Source organism: Phalacrocorax aristotelis, chromosome 4 (assembly GCF_949628215.1).
Source record: "Phalacrocorax aristotelis chromosome 4, bGulAri2.1, whole genome shotgun sequence".
NCBI classification, from domain to species: domain Eukaryota; kingdom Metazoa; phylum Chordata; class Aves; order Suliformes; family Phalacrocoracidae; genus Phalacrocorax; species Phalacrocorax aristotelis.
Window position 1 is genome coordinate 33712253 of NC_134279.1, and position 17196 is coordinate 33729448.

General features: G+C 42.7%; 1 protein-coding gene across 16 annotated transcripts in view; it reads left to right on the plus strand.

Moving 5' to 3' along the window:
• The window catches only part of FAM13A (family with sequence similarity 13 member A), a 134278-nt gene that overhangs the window by 105445 nt on the left and 11637 nt on the right, over positions 1-17196 (plus strand). For 14 of the 16 annotated variants that reach the window (XM_075090865.1, XM_075090858.1, XM_075090860.1 and 11 more), the window contains 6 exons: positions 2737-2887; positions 10493-10706; positions 11063-11201; positions 12044-12125; positions 12249-12469; positions 13827-13910. In XM_075090865.1, coding sequence (XP_074946966.1) covers positions 2737-2887; positions 10493-10706; positions 11063-11201; positions 12044-12125; positions 12249-12469; positions 13827-13910 — 891 coding nt within the window. The remainder of the gene's footprint in view (positions 1-2736; positions 2888-10492; positions 10707-11062; positions 11202-12043; positions 12126-12248; positions 12470-13826; positions 13911-17196) is intronic. The other 2 variants (XM_075090862.1, XM_075090859.1) reach the window with 1 other exon arrangement.

Below are 17196 nucleotides of genomic sequence, written 5' to 3' on the forward strand. Positions count from 1 at the left end.
AAATTCAAACCTAAAGCACAATAGTTCTCCCTTACTTGATTTTTTTGTTCTGGAGGTTAGCAACTGGTGGCATCAGGAAATCAAATAGGAAAATAAGTGCTGGGAATACTGAATTATCTACCACTCTATGGGTTTGGAGCATTAATGCAAAGAAGGTTAAACGTCTGCTTTCTTGAGTCTCCTGGGTTTGTACCACCATTGCTCTTCGTAGCACCTAATGATTTATTCATTGTATTAGAGGCTACATCAGTGAGCACGGACAGGAGAGTAACTGGCTGCAGGCACGGCACAGGCCTGTTTCTAAACAGCTTTTATGTATTTCTAGCTGAAGTGACTTTAGAAGGAAGGAGACATTTATATGATCTTTCTAATATATCTGTACAGAAAAGTTTATCCATCTGGGAAGTGCTCTTATATCTGCTACAGGTATCTTTTAAGAGTCTTAATAAGTCAAGAGATTATACGCTCTTCATAGAAAGACAGTTAGCTCTGCAGCTACTATCACTGGGGGTGACGAGATGGTATTTTCAGGTTGCTCCTTTTGAAATTGTTAAAATCTAGTTAAGTTTCTTCACACTTCTTGATGTTATTAAAAATAGCGCTGATGTTGAAATGTATTGCTTTATTTCTTTCGGCCATAAAATCCTGTGCTAGCAATTTTTAAATGCAGTTTATCAACTGGTACAATTTGTTCTTTAGTAAATGTGGAAGACTGCCTGTTTCTGGCCACTGACCAGTCTTTCTGTTTGTAATGTACACTGTTTAGATCCTGGCAAGAAACTTGTTACTTGACCTTAAAGAAATATTGAAGTCCTCCCAACCTGGAAGCAGCTTAAAAGATATTGAATGGTGAATTAGCATTTTTCCAAGTACAGCTCTCACAATAAACACGTTTGTAATCAGATTTAGAGTCAAACTGTATGAGTTATTAGTCCTTGGCAAACTGTCATCTAGTGTTTCCTTTTGTTATCATGTTTCAAAATGTTTCAAAAAGGTGATTGATTATACAAACACAATGCAGAACACTCTTTACAAGTACCAGGGTGTTCATCACCCAGGTTTTTAGAACCGTAGAACAGCCCAGGTTGGAAGGGACCTCAAAAGATGACCTGGTCCAAAGGGAGCCTAGATGAGGTTATCTAGCACCCTGGCCAGTTGTAGGGATTGATGGGATTTAATCCAGAAAAAACATCTATTCATACAATTTGTCTACTGGGCAGGTTTTTTCTTCCCTACACGAAGCTTACTTGTTTTTCTCTGATCAAGGGAGGGGGGAGGAACCTCCAAACACATCATTAGCTTTATGCAGATGAAAAAAATTAAATGTGCCTTAGTGGCATGTACTAAGGATATTGATCTAGTACAGGTTGGCCACGCTTCTGGATTCACAAGTAAAATACGTCCAAATGTACCTTTTTTTTTTCTTCAGGCCTGTTTTCTTCACATATCAGCAAACGCAGATTGCTAACTAGATTCCCAAAATACCTGGGTGAGGGGGGGGAAATCTGCATGTTGACTACCTGCTAGACTATATTTGAAAGAATTATGCCTAAGCTGTTCTTAGAAAGATGAAATAGTTTATGTAGTAATGTAATGCTGTCTATTCGAATAGCTGTGTGCTTGTTGGTGGGTTTATACATATCACACTATATGTTTATGTACATGCTTTTACACTTCCTTTTCCCTACTGCCCTCTGTGAGACATTACAGCTAATATGTTTTAGAGTGACAAAACTGCTCGTGTTATCAAGGACTGTTACAGATACACACGCTGTGTATTTGGACTGTGGGAATAGCAGTGATTTCTACATAAATGCACACGACGTGTGGTATGTGCAGGGGTGAATAGCGGTGAGACAAACAGCATTCGCTTCTAGGTAGTGCTAAATGATGAATCATTTACTTGACAGCATTCTGCTTCCCCCCCCCACCCCCAAGTCATTGGATGCTTGTGTGAATTTTTTGGCTTTTTCCCAGAGTCCACACTGCTTTCAGCTGAGATGCCAAACCCCACTGCCGTTTGGATTTGCGCAACACCGCTTTAATACCCAGAGCTCCTCCATAAATAGTTCTGCTCTCCCCACACCCAGCTAGAAAACAACCACAGGAAATCGGGGAATGTGCAGCCAGCACAGCTTAGCTGGCACTAATTGATCTGAGCCAGCACAGCCTGCATGAGAGCATTCATGTACGTAGCCTGCACTGCTTGCTGTCTGCGGCTGCTACCTCAGAGCTCCGGTGCCTGCTTTTTAGAAGACACCATATTGCTACAGCCTTTACAACCGCAGCAGCGTTTTTGTCATTGCTCCAAGGAGTTGCACTCCTGTAGGAAGTATACGCAGCCGCTCCCTCTCTCCCCCTTTCTCCCTGCCTTCCTCCTTCCCTTTTCATCAGAATCGATTACTGGAGGCTTTTTCAGCTGCATGCAGTTGTCAGGGCAGGCAGTCTCAGGAAGTTGCAGTGGCTTTCTAAAGAAGGAAAAATTCGAGGAAGGCAGATGGAAGGATGTTTTTACCGGTGTGAGTGAGCAATTAGTATGTAGGGGTCACCAAGCAGGGGATTTGGATTTGGAGCTGGAAATGTCAGGGTCTGTTTGTTTGGATCTTTTTAGCTGAAGGTGTGAGGTTGCTGCTGTGACTGCAGGGGTTGGTTTTTTTTTCCTCCTCTGCCTCCTGAAACATTTTTTTTTTTCTTTCTTTCTTTCTCTCTCATTTCTGTGGGTGTATGGGAATGTAGCTGACTTCAAGTATGAAGATTCAAGAGCATCCAAGCATTCCTGAAAACAAGTTGCAAAGAAATCAAGATGCTGATGATCAGGAAAACAGCTTTGTGTCAGAAGTGCCTCAGCTGGATTTGACAGCACTGTGTGATGACAACAACTGGGAAGGTAGGATTGTGTGATGGCTGGTCGTATGAGTGAAAGGAGAGGGAGGGAAACCTGAGTGGGCTGGGTGTATCTTTATGTGATCATGTTCCCTTTCCAAAAACAACAGGAAAGGAATTTTCTCCTGAATATGGGAGAAACTGGAAGAGTAATACCAGATGGGTACCAATTCTAATTGTCACTTAGAGGAAGAATATTAATTGTTTTATTCTTGAAGTTACTTTCCTGTGCTGTTTAGTACTGTTAAGTCCCTGATTGTTTCAGGATAACTTATTTCTTGGTGGCTGCTCACACAAGTATTAAGTTAGACTGCCCTACTTGTCAAAGAAACTGTGTATTTCACAGCCTAAAATGAACTTCCTTCTTTCTCCCTTTTCTTCCACTTCAATCACTATTTGGAAATAATGATTTGGATCTGAAAAGCACAGCTGATAAAAAGGCTGTCTGTCTGCTACTCTCTTTTGATGGCTCTCACAAACAACTTTTTTTATGTATGCCATGAAAAAATTCTGATCACAGTCTCAAACAGTAGTGTTAAAATGCATGTGGTTTAAATTATTTTAGTACTGTTTCTTAGCACTCATCTCCAGAGTGCAACCAAGCATGCTTGGTTGTTTGTTTGCGCTGACTCACTTAGAGTGGGAAATCTGGGGGAGCTCTGTGGGTGCCATGAGCCTCATTTTAATTTGAAATTGAGATGAATTGAAGGTTTCCAGCACCTCTGGGATCAAACACTTTCCAATTACTAAGTATGTTTCTGTGTACAAGCAGGAATTCTTCTGTTAGTTTGTGCTTTAGGAGTGAAAGAGGGGCTTTGACAGGGAAGAAGCAGGAAAATACAAGTACAGTATTTTAATAAAGCAAGAGGGTGGAAAATGTGTAACTAATCTGTTGCTCTAAAAAAACAATCTCTGAGGCACACTGAGAAGTTAAGTTCCTTGCTTCTGCCTCCACAGTGCACGTCACCTAGTATATTTTGCCTTTCCCTCTAGGAGTGAAGTAGTTATAACACTTCAGGCATGAGTAAAGAAAACCCGCAGCCATGGCTGCCTTTGATTCAGCCAGGCAACTAGTCACTGTGGATAGGAGAGAATTGCTCCACTTGCTTGCTAGGCAGGGATTCCCTAGGTGATAACGCCACGCGTGCAGCATGGCTGATCAAAGCGCCATGGAAGGTTTCCCAGGAGGCCCTGGCCACCTTATGTTTGCTGAGGTGCTAATTAGCCGTGCCCCACAGGGTCTCGAGCCAGGGCGAGCACCTCTGTGTTCTCAGAGGCGATATGTGGCTTCAGCCATCATGTGAACCTTTGGAAATACTGACTCCTTTTTTCTTCCTGGGTTACTAATGGGAGTCATATGAATGCACGAAGGGGAGAACGCAGCTCTTTTCTGTCTGCCAGAGGCTTTCCCGTTGTATGAAATAAATAAATTTCACCTTTGGTAGAACTCCCTCTTCGTAGGCATGCTCTTATGTTTGGATTCTAGCTTTCTTGTCCTGCAAATATGAAACAGGATTATGAGCACGTGTGACTGTGCTTGAAGAGTGCTTCTCTCTGATTCCTCCTTCCTCCGTTCTGTTCACATGTCTTTCACGAGAGGAGATGGGTAGTTGCAAAAGCATCAGCTTACTGGGGTGAGAGAGATGTCATCTAAAACACTTGCCTTCCAGAATCACCATTTTGTTGGCACAGATGAAAGAGCAGCAAAATGGTGCCTTCTGTGTGTCAGCAAGGAAAGACTGAGTCTTTCCTAGCTGTGTATGTGAAATCAAGCTCGCAGCATCCAGGAAGGGCTCTTAATGTCAACTCTCAGACTGCTTCTGCAGCTCACAGCAGTCTGTTGTTGACACTGGGTTTGCAAGGCAGGGTTGTACCGCTCATCCACAGCTCTAGAAGGCAGGGCATCCTCCCTTCCCCCCTTCCCCTGCCAGCCTGCGTCACTCAAACCTTCACGGGTCTCCTCAGGATCTATGCTGCAGCTCTGGTTGTGTCCCCAGTGCAAAGGGAAAGGACTGTGCCTCCAAATGCAGTAACATTGATCTTATTTATTGCTTTGCTCTAGCAAATTTGTTAGGTCCATCTCTCAGGAAATTACTCGTTCCTCCAGGACATAGTTGGGCTGACTTTTGGGGGCAGGGTGCTATGTATCATACTGCAGGAGATACAGAGCATCTAGTGATCAGGGCAGCTGAGCCTTTCACAAATGGCTTGTGAGGACAATTACAGGTTGAGGGGTTGCCTTCAGCTGTAGCTGTCACTGCCTCCAGGCAAATGTTAGGAAAGGGCCTTGAAGAATGGGCACAAGATTATGCAAGGCAATGTTGTCTATTGACTAGCTTTTATTTGTCACTTAGGCAGACTCTTCATCATGTTAAGACCAGAACTGCTTTAAAAACCTTCATTCAGGGGCACAGAACTGTGATAACTGCTGCCAGGTGAGCTGGCAGGGCCCCCAGCCTTTTATGTATGTTATGCTAGAAGTCATTTTTATCAGGTTTGGGGTGGTTGGGTTTTTTTAAGGTTCACCGCATAGTCAAATCTGTACAAAAGAAGAGAGGTTTGCTATACTTCTCCAGGCTACGTTCCCTTTACCTAAAGCTGAGCAGAGAGAGGACCAAGAAATTTGCTTCCCGCTTTATCCAGTGCATAGGCTCACACCCTGCCATGTGCCTGCTTTCTGCATCCACCTGGCCTGCTATGTATAGGGGCATATGTGTAGTAATCATCAGGCTGTAGATATAGTACGCAGGGTGTGAGCAGTGCCCCAGCCAAATTCAAGTGCTGAACACTTAGCCTAGGTGCATTTCCCATGGCCCCAGAGAAGTATTTTACTAGTGTGCATTTGGCAGATGCAAATCAAATAGTTTTATTCTCAGTATGCGTGTGAACCGAGCTGTTTCTGTGAACGGGGATGTCTGACTGCTAGGCTTGCCTGCTAAGCCGGTCAGTTGGCACCAGCCGAAACGGCTTGCAAGCAAGCATTTTCAGAGCTACTACCATAGCAAAGGTTTTTAATTGTTGTGGATTACGTTCAAATTGAGTGCTGTGAGCGAAGAGGACAGAGTGTTCTCTCACAATCCAGCACTATTGTGCAGATTTCTTACCAAATGTTTCTAATTCAAGCCCAGAACTTGCTATCCTGCCCTTAAGGAAAATCTGGAAGTATGTAGCTCTCCGTAACAGCAGCTAGTCCTGTCAGCAGCCTGGAGCTGAACAGGCAGTTCAATAAATCGATACGGTGCATGTGATTGCTGCCTATGTCGCCCGATTCCTGACGTTTTAAAGGAAGTTCTATAGATGAGATTTCAAGCAGAGTTTGCCGTAACAAGCACTTATGAAACAATTGACAGACATTTTTCTGCAAACTTTCAAGCTTAAAAAAAAAAAAAACAAAAGCAGAAGATTAAAACACAATTTGAGTTCTCAGTGTTGAGAACTCAAGTATTGCAGCACTGAGACCCTGAGGGTGAAGCTGAACTACAAATAGTTTTCACATTGACTTAATTGATACTTTCCTATGGGAAAAAAGAAAACAAAACAGTAATGCAAAAAAATCCAAAGAGTATAGCAACAGGAAAGCTGGATTTAGATTTTTTTCAACACTGCGGATTTAGATACATCAATGTATTTGTATGTAACACTCTTTAGCATTTTTATGTGTAGAAATTAATTGCATTGTTTACTGATTTTATTTCATAGCATCAGTATTTTAAAAATATTTTTTCATTGTATATTATGATGCTATATTATAAACAAAATACAAAGGTGGCTTTCTAGCTGAGAGAGGTGTCATCTCACTAACTGAAGAGGCATGGTAGTGCTTTATCTGGGCCATTCATTTTGATCTACTTAGGAAGAATACCTCCTGATGTATTCAAAGAGGGGTGTTTTCCAGAGTTATTTATAAGATGAGTAAAATAGGTTGTTACTGAGCTAGTGAACGTTTTGGGGGTTTAAATTGCTTTATTCATTTCATTATGAGAGGTCTTTCAAGTGGGATTTAATACTAGGACCTCAGGTGTTATAATTAGTTTAGGCTTTTTAATCCCTCTGGACCTACTTGGGTTTAAGGCAGCTAAGATTTGGCCTCCTTTGTTTGTCAAATTGGTGTGTGTAAAGGCAGTGTTAGCAGCATATATCAGCTGCAGGGAGGGAAATGGGAGATGCCCAGGCATTTTGCCAGCTGCACCTCAGGTGGGATGTGTGTATGGGCACCCTTCTGGCCCTGCAGTCCCCAGTAACCCTGTGGGAAATATACAATGTAATGGTAAAAAAAAGTCAGTTTTTGTCAGCAAGATAGCTTGCAGCTCAGCAGTAATACACCAATCTGATACACTTAATCTTTCTTCCTTCTCGCGTGATACAGGTTTATTAATATCCCCAGCCCTCTGTGCAGCAGGTTGGCAGAGAGGTGGTATTGCCATGGGCGTATGCGTGCCTACAGAGTTCTGCAGAGCAACACCTGGCAGATGGCTGACAGCTTTGTTAAAAGATTAGCTGGTTGTGGGATTTTGAGAGGGACTGCAGGCTCAATACCAGTGTATTTCACTTCTCCTGTGCCAACTTAGAAAAGGGGTACCTAAAAGAAATGCATTGAGAGCCTGACCAAGACATAGAATATTTTTTCACCCATTCTCTGCACTGGTATAGACATGGGGGTTAAATATTCCCAAATACTTTTTTTCATGAAAGTTTGTTACTATGGGAAAAATAGTACATGGAAAGAATATGGAGATGAGTAGAAAACTGAGAGTTTTCTCTGAGCATGAGATCTGTTCAAGACAGAAGATGAGTAAGCGTAACTGCTCTGTCAAGTCAATGGTAAAGGAAAGGTGAAACATTTACATTGTTTACTGAGATTTTCTTCTTCAATTAAAGGAAAAGGGAAAGGGTGACAACACCAATCCTGGTAGCAGATACTTCAAACCTAAACCATTAAGTCCAGTAATTTAGCAGCCTTCAGAAAAGGCTCAACATTTTGATCGGTATCTTGGACAAATGAGTTACAGAGGTTATTATGTATTCTGTTAAACAGGAATTGACTGATTGTGCACTGTCAGAAAAAGTGGCAGTTTACCCTTAGCGGGTTCCTGTGTACTTGTGCAGTCCACCAATTCCAGTGCTACCAGCTAAGGCACCTAGCCAGTACAAAAGAGAAGGCAGTTGGACCACAGCTCTGGTCCACTTTGTGATCTATGGTAGATAGAATCTGTAATTCTACATACCCAAATATGTTCCTCAGTTAATTGCTGTGTTACTTTCTAGGGGGTTAGCTAGTTTGTGTCCAGATGAGATTTTTTTAATTGTCTTCTAAATACGTAAGAGTCAGCAAGGGAAACAAGTTACCCATAGAGCCAGGCCATTTCTTCCGTCAAGTCTCAAATTTGACTTTTCCTTTCAGGACTTTTTTCCTTCTCCTTTTTAACACCTTCTCCTTTGGGATGTGAGTTTCTATTTTGGGACAGTATTTTGAAATCAACAAAATAGAAAGTACCCATACCTTGGTCTCTGCTAGCTTGCATAAAGTGCTTTGCTGTCTTTTGGGGACTGATCAGAGGCTCTTTGAGCCATTGCAATTCCCTGAATGTCACGTGCTATCTGGTCTATAAATCCACCTTAGGACTAAGTCACATGCATCATGCATGATTAATAATGGCTTTGTTAGCTGGTGTGGTAGGAGCTTAATTTGGTTACTGCTAAATATGCTGCTGATTTCTTCTAAGTTTATTCCATCTCTGTAAATCCCATGGTGGTGTGATTTAACAATTTCCAAGAGAAAATTCTGTTTGGGGGTGAAGTGAGAGATGTCTGGAAGATTCGCATGCATCTCTTACATTTGACTAGCAGGAACGAGGTTATCAAATTTGTTCCTTTTGTGTTATTAGCCTTTATTTTGCTACAAGAGATCTCGTGAGGACCTTCCTGAAATCGTGAGAGATTCAGGGAAGTGTGCAACACCAAAGTGTCGCAGTTTGGCTGAAGGATTTGCCCTTCGTATCACCTTCCTTCTTATCAGATTCCTTGAGCAAAATATTTCAGGTATTAGGAACTGCCAAGGTTGAATGCAGCTTGGAAAAAACTCTTGTTCCAGAAATTAACTGAGAGAAGTGCAGGATGCGTGAGCTTGCCAATCGATGGCAAAACAGCCTATGTACACTTGGGACTTGCACACCTCATCGAGGTAGCCTCTGCAAACCGGGCTTGTATTTGCTTATCACACACCTGTGAAAGGCTCTTATGCAAATCCTCCAGCCATCCCTTTCAGAGCAACATGCAGCACCAACCTCTAAGCAGAGGCGTGCCATTTATATTCATGTGCTAAGGAAGAAGGGGGGAGGAGAGCATCGTTTGACATTTTGTACAGGCAAAATACCACTGAGCCTGTCATTACTGAATTGTGGATGATTTTGTGCTGTCCAAGTTGTACATGGTGGGGAATATTAAACAGCGTAGAGTTTCTGTAAGGGAATCCTCATGCAATCTGTTCTGAGCTATGAAAATGTTAACCTTGTTCAGCAAAAGGAAATGCTGCTTTTTGTTCAAAAATTGAGAACTTGAAAAGCCCCTTCTTTTTGTGGAAGAAGAGTAAACGGACTAGGCACAGGAAATACTGAGTCCATAGCTCTACAACTGGTCTGGGAGCTTTCTATAAGATTTTTGTTTTGTTACTTGACTCTAGAACTATTAGATTTATAAGTTCAAAGCCTAGCTCTTAAACTGTCTAATCCTGTGGTGCTAAGTAGGAGCATGCAAATCAGCTTAGTAAACTATCTGAACACAAAATGTTAGACTCCTTATGGCATCTGGAGGGAGTGATCACAAGATTGAGGCAACTGCTTTCCGTGGGCTGCCTTATGCTAATCAGCATACTAAGTTGGGTTTCCCTTTCTCTCCCACTCCACCATATCCCTGTAGAACATTGCTTTTACGTCCAGCGAGTTAGATTGTCCAGGGGGCTGAAGGTTTCCTCACTTCTCTACCATTCTGTTAAGCAGCAGGATTGCACGTGAAAGAGAAAAGGGTGAAACTCAGACCATATCACCGTCATTGTTAACTGATAGGCTAGGCACCCTGTGGAACCAGGTAGTCATGTGAGATACCTTTTCCTTGCAGACTAGAAGAACCTATGCTTACTCCTAGTCTTTGAATTTCCAACAGCGGGTGGCAGGGTCGTACTGCAATGGTGGAGGCTACAGGAGGACAGTTAATATCCTATTCATTTACAGCATTTGTATATCCTGAAATGAAAAAAAAAATCCTGTAATCCATTTGCCTCCTTTATAAGCCATGTGCCAATAATTCCCTCTTATCCAGCATAACTTTTCCTCAAAGGTGCTGGCTGGTGATAGCCTTGTTTGGTGTCAATCCGTGGTAATTACTAGCCAACTTTGGGTGCAACTCCTGTTGTGACTAGGAGATTATTTATGTTTGTGTAGAGTACCCACTGTGGCCAGGCAATGCTTTGCACGCTGGGCAGATGCAAGTAACGACCCAGAGAATGCCTGGTGACAAGGAATCATGGTCCAGTGTTCATTAGAAAACTTGTCTGGAATCTGTCATACATGTAAAACAAAAACGATAAAACCAGCCTTTGTCTTGCCGTTCCCAGAGCCCATCCCTGCTCTTTCCTCATGGCAGCGAGACGGCTTAGACTCAGATGAGGCTCGCCTTTCCCCGCAGGCCGGTCGCTTAATTCGTCAGCTTTTGGATGAGGACAGCGATCCTATGCTGTCCCCTCGCTTCTATGCCTATGGACAGAGCCAACAGTACCTGGATGATACAGAAGTGCCTCCTTCCCCTCCCAATTCTCATTCCTTCATGAGGTAGGTTGTGATTTGCCACAGTTGCAGCAAGCAACATCTCTTTGCATCGCATACGCCGGATAGCTATGCTGTGTTGGGTTTCTGTTCCTACTGACATTTGAAACTGATATTTTTAGAAAAGTTCTTAGTAACTAATTGTTTCTGGGTTCATGAATTAATATCTAGGGAGTTGCTGTTGCTGAAAGAGGCTGTTACAACATCTTTCGCTATCTGTCATTACAGAGTATTAACACAGCTTTCTTACTTCTGTGGGATTTGCTTTTATTTATACAACGTTTAAGTGGCCTTCTCTGCATGAAGATGTACTGTGGCTGTTTGAATAAGCTCTTCCTGCAATCTTCTTCTGTTCTTGGTAGGAGGCGGAGTTCATCTTTGGGATCTTATGAAGATGACCGAGAGGACCTTACCCCTGCACAGCTCACCCGGAGGATTCAGGGGCTGAAGAAGAAGATCAGGAGATTTGAGGACAAATTTGAAGAGGAGAGGAAATACAGAGTGAGTCTCTAGGAGTTAAGCATTTGTATGGAGAGGTATGCATTGGCAACAAAGGCAAGAGACATCAGGGAAGCCTGTTAAACATACAGAGGGGTCGAAAACTTTTATAAGGAAAAAAAAAAAAAAAAGAAAATGTGCATCCATGCCAAATAAATTACCTTTCCAGGCGTTATGTACTATGAGTACAGCACAAGAGAGAGCCTAATAAATTCATAGGATTTTGGTCACTGATTAAGACTCTGCCAAAAGCACACACTCAGTATTTAGGAATAGCTATTCTATTTATTTATTCATCTTATGGGAAGCACAATTGCACATCTCATTTGCATGATGGTAATCCCAGGACACCAGTGCATTGCACAGGAGAGAGAGCAGCTGCCTTTACTCCTGGGCAAGGAACCACAGTCAAGTGCTGCTGAGCAGTAGCAGTGTACTGTACTCTAATTACTCCTGACATGCCCTTCCGATGCACAGAAAGCTTTTTAAGGAACTAAAGCTTTGCACGTGTGCATCTTTGGTAATATAAACCACAAAGGATCGTACTGAAAGGATCTTGCATGTGGTAGAAAAGGCTGGAAGAAATGCTCAGAGCTTGCTGTAGCCTAGCATTTGGGTCATTTCAGCGTCTTTAGATGTGTTGGATGTGAGGCAGCCTTTGGTGTGGATACATGCATCCTAACACTTCTCAAGCTGTTCATGCTAGGCCTTCTCTCTTTTGGAGGTGCCAATGCTCTGTGCTGGGTCCAAATTCTGTTGTACCTCTTTCTGTGACACATGCTTGTTTCACTGTGTCTCTCCCGATGGTTTAACGCAGATTCAGCATGACTGTTCTTTCCTCCCAGCCTTCCCACAGCGACAAAGCAGCCAACCCTGAAGTGCTCAAATGGACAAATGATTTGGCCAAATTCCGAAAGCAACTTAAAGGTGAGCAGCCACCACTGGTGCGCCTTCGTGGGGCAGCTGGACTCTGCCTCATTTAAATTTGATGTTAGGCAGCACATTTAAAAAGAAAAAAAAAAACATCTTACCCCAAATGTCCCTGTTTAGAGACAAAACTAAAGATATCAGAGGAAGACCTTGGCCCTGTTGTGCGTCAGCGGAGCAACACGCTCCCCAAGAGCTTTGGCTCTCAGCTCGAAAAGGACGATGACAAGAAGCAAGACCTGTCAGATAAATCTGCCAAGCCTGCCGTGGAAGCGACACTTGATTCTATTCAGAAGAAGCTTCAAGAAAAACGAACAGAGGCAAACCGACCTGAAGATATTAAGGTACAATGTAGACAGAAGAGATTTAGGCCTTTAAGTACAAGTAGGTAATTCGTGGCTGCACAGTCACTTGTGAAAGCCCTGTGGTCTTCTACATTTTGTCACAAAGTCTACAGCCTTTACTCCTGGCTTTTACTTGCTTTAGTTTCTCTCCCTCTGCCTTTAGTATCTGATTTTTTTTTTTTCCAGAGCTCAGTTTCTATTGAATGTCATTGTGTGTTCTTCTGATCCTTGTATATTCCAAGTAACATTTCTGAATTATTGCAATATTTCCTGCCATGTGTTTGGCTATTTCTGTTATGTCCAGAGGCTTTTGGCAAATTGTTAGTCTTCTAGTGATTCTGGAGATTGGGTCATCTGGTTTTCTTCTAGTTCACCCCAAAGCTGAATGCTCTTCTCTCAGGGCATTTTATCACTGCCCTTCAGGGTTCACGTCAAGCTCCCTTAGCTGCTGTAATCTCTGAGGGTTATCAGCAGGGAGATCTTTGTGTCTGATATCGTTTGTTCCTGAGGTTTGGGCAGCCTTGTAAGTGAAGTCCTTGAGTCTGCTGACGTGTAAATTGTGCGGTGCTTTGTAAGAGAGGGGCAGACAGCAATATCTTTGTTTACTAGATCTGCTGAAGATGATGATATACACAGTGTGTGTTTGGCTCTCTTCTGATGGTAGCAAGAATCCAGAGCCTGGCCGTTTAAAGAGGGCCTGTGATAGTATTTGGTGCTGTGATAGGGAGAGAAGGCTCGGTGTCAGACAAGTTCAGTAGGGGAACTCCAGCAAACTTAGTTAGGGAAGCCTTCTCCAACTGTCTGCCCTTTTTTTGGCTTGGACCCTTCAGCCTGTCTGCCAGAGCTTTTCACTCCATAGCGGAATTGGCAGAAGCAGACGGTCTGACTGCACTTCGGTTCTTGGTAAAGCATGTTTATGGCAGTCAAAGCAAAGATGGCAAGCTTTGCAAGAGGTACTGGAGCTTGTCTCAGATTTGGAGAAGAAGAAAGATCCTGTGCTTTGTTGTAGAATTTACACTTCAGATCTTAACTGAAAAAGAGCCACCATCATTAAAAGTTGCATACCATCGATTATCAGTGTGCTTTGAAAAACAATAAATCCCCCTTATGTATAAAGTACCTTCATATGTAAAGTTTATATGGTTTTAATCTGCCTGCATTGTGCATAGGGTGCCACTCACATTAACAGTCTCTTTGGCAATACAGCTGGGAAAAGAGGACTGGAAGGCACAGATGAGTCTTCAAAACATTAATGACAAAATGACGTGACTTTGGTTAGGCCACAAATCAGTATTGTTTGAGTCCAGGAATCTGACTTTTTTTTCTTCCTCCTCTCTCTCTGTGCCACTTTTCATAGGACATGACAAGAGATCAGATAGCAGCTGAAAAAGTGGCCCTTCAAAAAGCTTTGCTGTATTACGAAAGCATTCATGGCAGACCGGTATGTACAGCAGCATTTTTTTTTTTTTGAAGTACATCTTTATATGTCTTTGTGCTAAACGATCCCCCTGATGCTCATTTGATGTCACAATCACTAGAACTTGCTGTTCAAACCACACATGTATCTTCTAATCCACCTCCCTGATCCCTCAGTACCGCTGCTACTGAGGAGTTTGTTCTCAGCAAGGTGATGTCTGCATGCAGTGCTGGGCTTGGCAGATACCTGTAGGACCGAGCCTGCAGGCTTGAATGAGTCTGCGTGTGCATTATTTTGCCATCATGCTCACCAGGATTCACGGACATCCAGTTTGTAGCCCAGCAGACTCACCGGCTTTGCCAGGGATACAGTCTACACAGGAAGAGTTGTGTGTGGTCCCACATCCAACCAGGATTTTTGCTAGTATTAATGGCTAACTGGGAAGACAGGTGTGCATACATTGCTCCTTCTTACAGGAGCTACAGTATGTTTCTTCTGGCACCTCACTGTTTACAGGGAGGCACCTGCACCTTGCTATTTGCACAATCCTCTTGTGCCAAAAGATTCATGAAGCAGTTTGTCTCCTGAGCATCACAGCATAAGCTGTGAGGAGATTTCATTCTTCCCCTGAGAAATGGATGGTTTTTCCCATGTGCCAGTGGAAGCAAAGGGCATGAAGTTTCTTGCACATTTGGTCTTAGCAAAGGAAAATTATTTATGATGAAAGAGAATTAAGTATTTTGTCCCATTGATCTCTGCTGTGGCAGAAACATGATAGCTTCCAGGCCACCAAGTTGGCTTTTTATGAGTCCCTCTTCTTTCATTGATGCCACTATAATCTTTGCTACCAGCTGTATAGGTAAAGTAACTTAATTTCAGAGTGATGCTAATCCCTTGAGCAGTGGCTTGGGAGCAGCAAATTACTGCTTATAAGGAGTACCTCATCAGTGCAGCTGACAAATCTGTCATTCTGCTGCTGCATGGGATTCCTGATATCTTCCTTCCTTTTGCTCCTGAATTATTTCCTCTTTTGTCCATTGTTTTAAATAAGTCTCACTAACTTATGTAAATGCCTTCGTGAAGTGCTGAAATTGTACAGTCACATATACCAGCAACTGAAAAGAGCGTGGTTTTACGAGAGGACATGCAGTTTTATTCTGGTGTAAAATGGCAAAAGGCCAGCACAAGGGAATCCGTTTAAGCTTCCCTGTCTTCTCCATGAGACTGGTCTGCTTTTACAGTGATACGAATCAACAGGTGGCATCTCGTTGAAGTGAACTCATTTAAATCTGTTTAAAAAGAGAACAAGCACAGAGCCTAGCTTGTCAGCATACCCTTCCCCCCCCCCCCCCCCCCTTTCTGGTGCTTTATTTATAAAACTGCTTTTTAGTTTGTTTGGTTTAAGTAAGCGGTCTATACCTAGCAATACTGAACTACACGGCAAGGAACACTGCAGCTGATCAGCTTTTGCTGTTCCCAGCTCCTGGCACTGCAGCAGTGGAAAAGTACTGAGAGCTTGAGGAGAATGGGGATAGTTCAGCCAAATTTTTTTTTTTTCTTAAAGATATTTAACTAAAGAAAAACAATGCAGCTCGGATTTATTGTGCAGCTGGGTCTTTCTGCACCAGTGAGAGATGAAACCTGCAAAGGTGGAACTGAACTGTTTCAGTTAAGCCAAAAAGTCCATCCCTGCAGAAAGTCTTAAGCTGCTGTAACAATGCAAGCAATGGTCTGTTCCACAGCTGCTGCTCTTTTGCCGTGTGGAGTGTGCCCCAGAGTTGTGTCAAAGGCTCCATTATTCCAACAGTCTTTTTGCATTTTGATGGTCTCCCAAAATATACTCAGGTTTTGCTGGTATTACTTATGTTTACCTAGTGAGACTGTTTGCCCATGTGCTAAACGTTTTCTTTCAGACTCTGCTTTCTGTTAAGTGTGCTGGTGTAAGTCTGCAGGGCTGACTTAGGCCCCATACACTTAACTTCCAATGCCTAAATTAATTGTCTATGTTCTTCCTCCATACTGATATTCAGACACTGAGGTGTGTAATGTATTTTTTCCATTCTTCAACCTACCTAAAGATTTTTTGCCCATTCCAAGGCTTATGTTTATTTTTCTGTACAGAGCAGTGCTATTTATCAACTTTGAAATGTTTTTAATTGAAGGTTTGGTTCTTAGCCTCAGCATAGTCTTTTGTTTGTTTGTTTTAAAGTGACAAAGACTGTCTGAGCCAACAATAGTGCTGTGCCTGCTATTCTATTAACTGCTAACCTAGTAAAGCTAGGAATAATATTTTATTTTTATATATATATATATATATACACACACACACATATAGGCTACCCAGTTTCTCCAGTTAGATGTGTGACTGGTTACAGAGAAACATCCGAAGTTGGAGGCAACTTGCTAGCCAGAGCAATTGAATGCAGACACATCAATACAAAACTCGATACAGAGAGGGCTGAGTGACTTGTTTGATGCTACTCACATCCCTCTAATCCACACGAGCTGCTTATTCAACAACAGCCAGTTTGAGGCTCTTGGGTATTGGAGCCCGGCTGTGCCTCGGTGGTGTGGGACATACAGGCCCTGGAGCTCAAACTGCCCATCTGTATCATCTGTATGCCCCTTGTCAGGCTTGGGGATGTTTGCATTGATCCCAGAAAGGAATAATAAGGTCTTCCTTCTTCCTCCCTATTTGTCTGCCCCAGCATAGGAAGTAGGCTTGGTTACCAGGAGGAAGATGCTACCTCCAGATTCTTAAGGGTTCATCCCTGCCAGTCCCAGACCTGGCAATACTTGTATCTCTTCTGCCCTTTGCAAACCAACACCCTGTCCTGCTCTGGAGAGAGGATGTGAAAGCTCTGGAAAGCTTACTCCAGTGAAAGTCAACTGAAGACAAAATACAATTCTTAAAATTTCCTCCCTGTCTCAAGCTGTATTCCCTTTCCTTCTATTTCTGTTGTAGAAAGGGAGACTCTACAAACCTCACTAGGGGATGCTGATTTTTCTTTTTTTATATGGCAGCTGTTCGGATGCTCTGGTGATTAGCAGCAGTAAAAAGCCTTGAGGCAGATAGGCATGACATCAGAATCAGTTAAAGCTTGCCCTCGTAAGAGCTTTATAATCTAAAGTTAGACAAAAGGTCTAATGGAAGGACAGTCATAGGATGTGGGTCAGACAGTGCTGAATACAAAGAAAGATGATGATCAGGTTGGTTCTGTTGAGTATTTTGTTTGTTTTCTAACCCTGCTGTAACAAAACATTGAAGAAATAAAACCCAGCTTCCTCACAGCTAGTACTTAGTTGGACA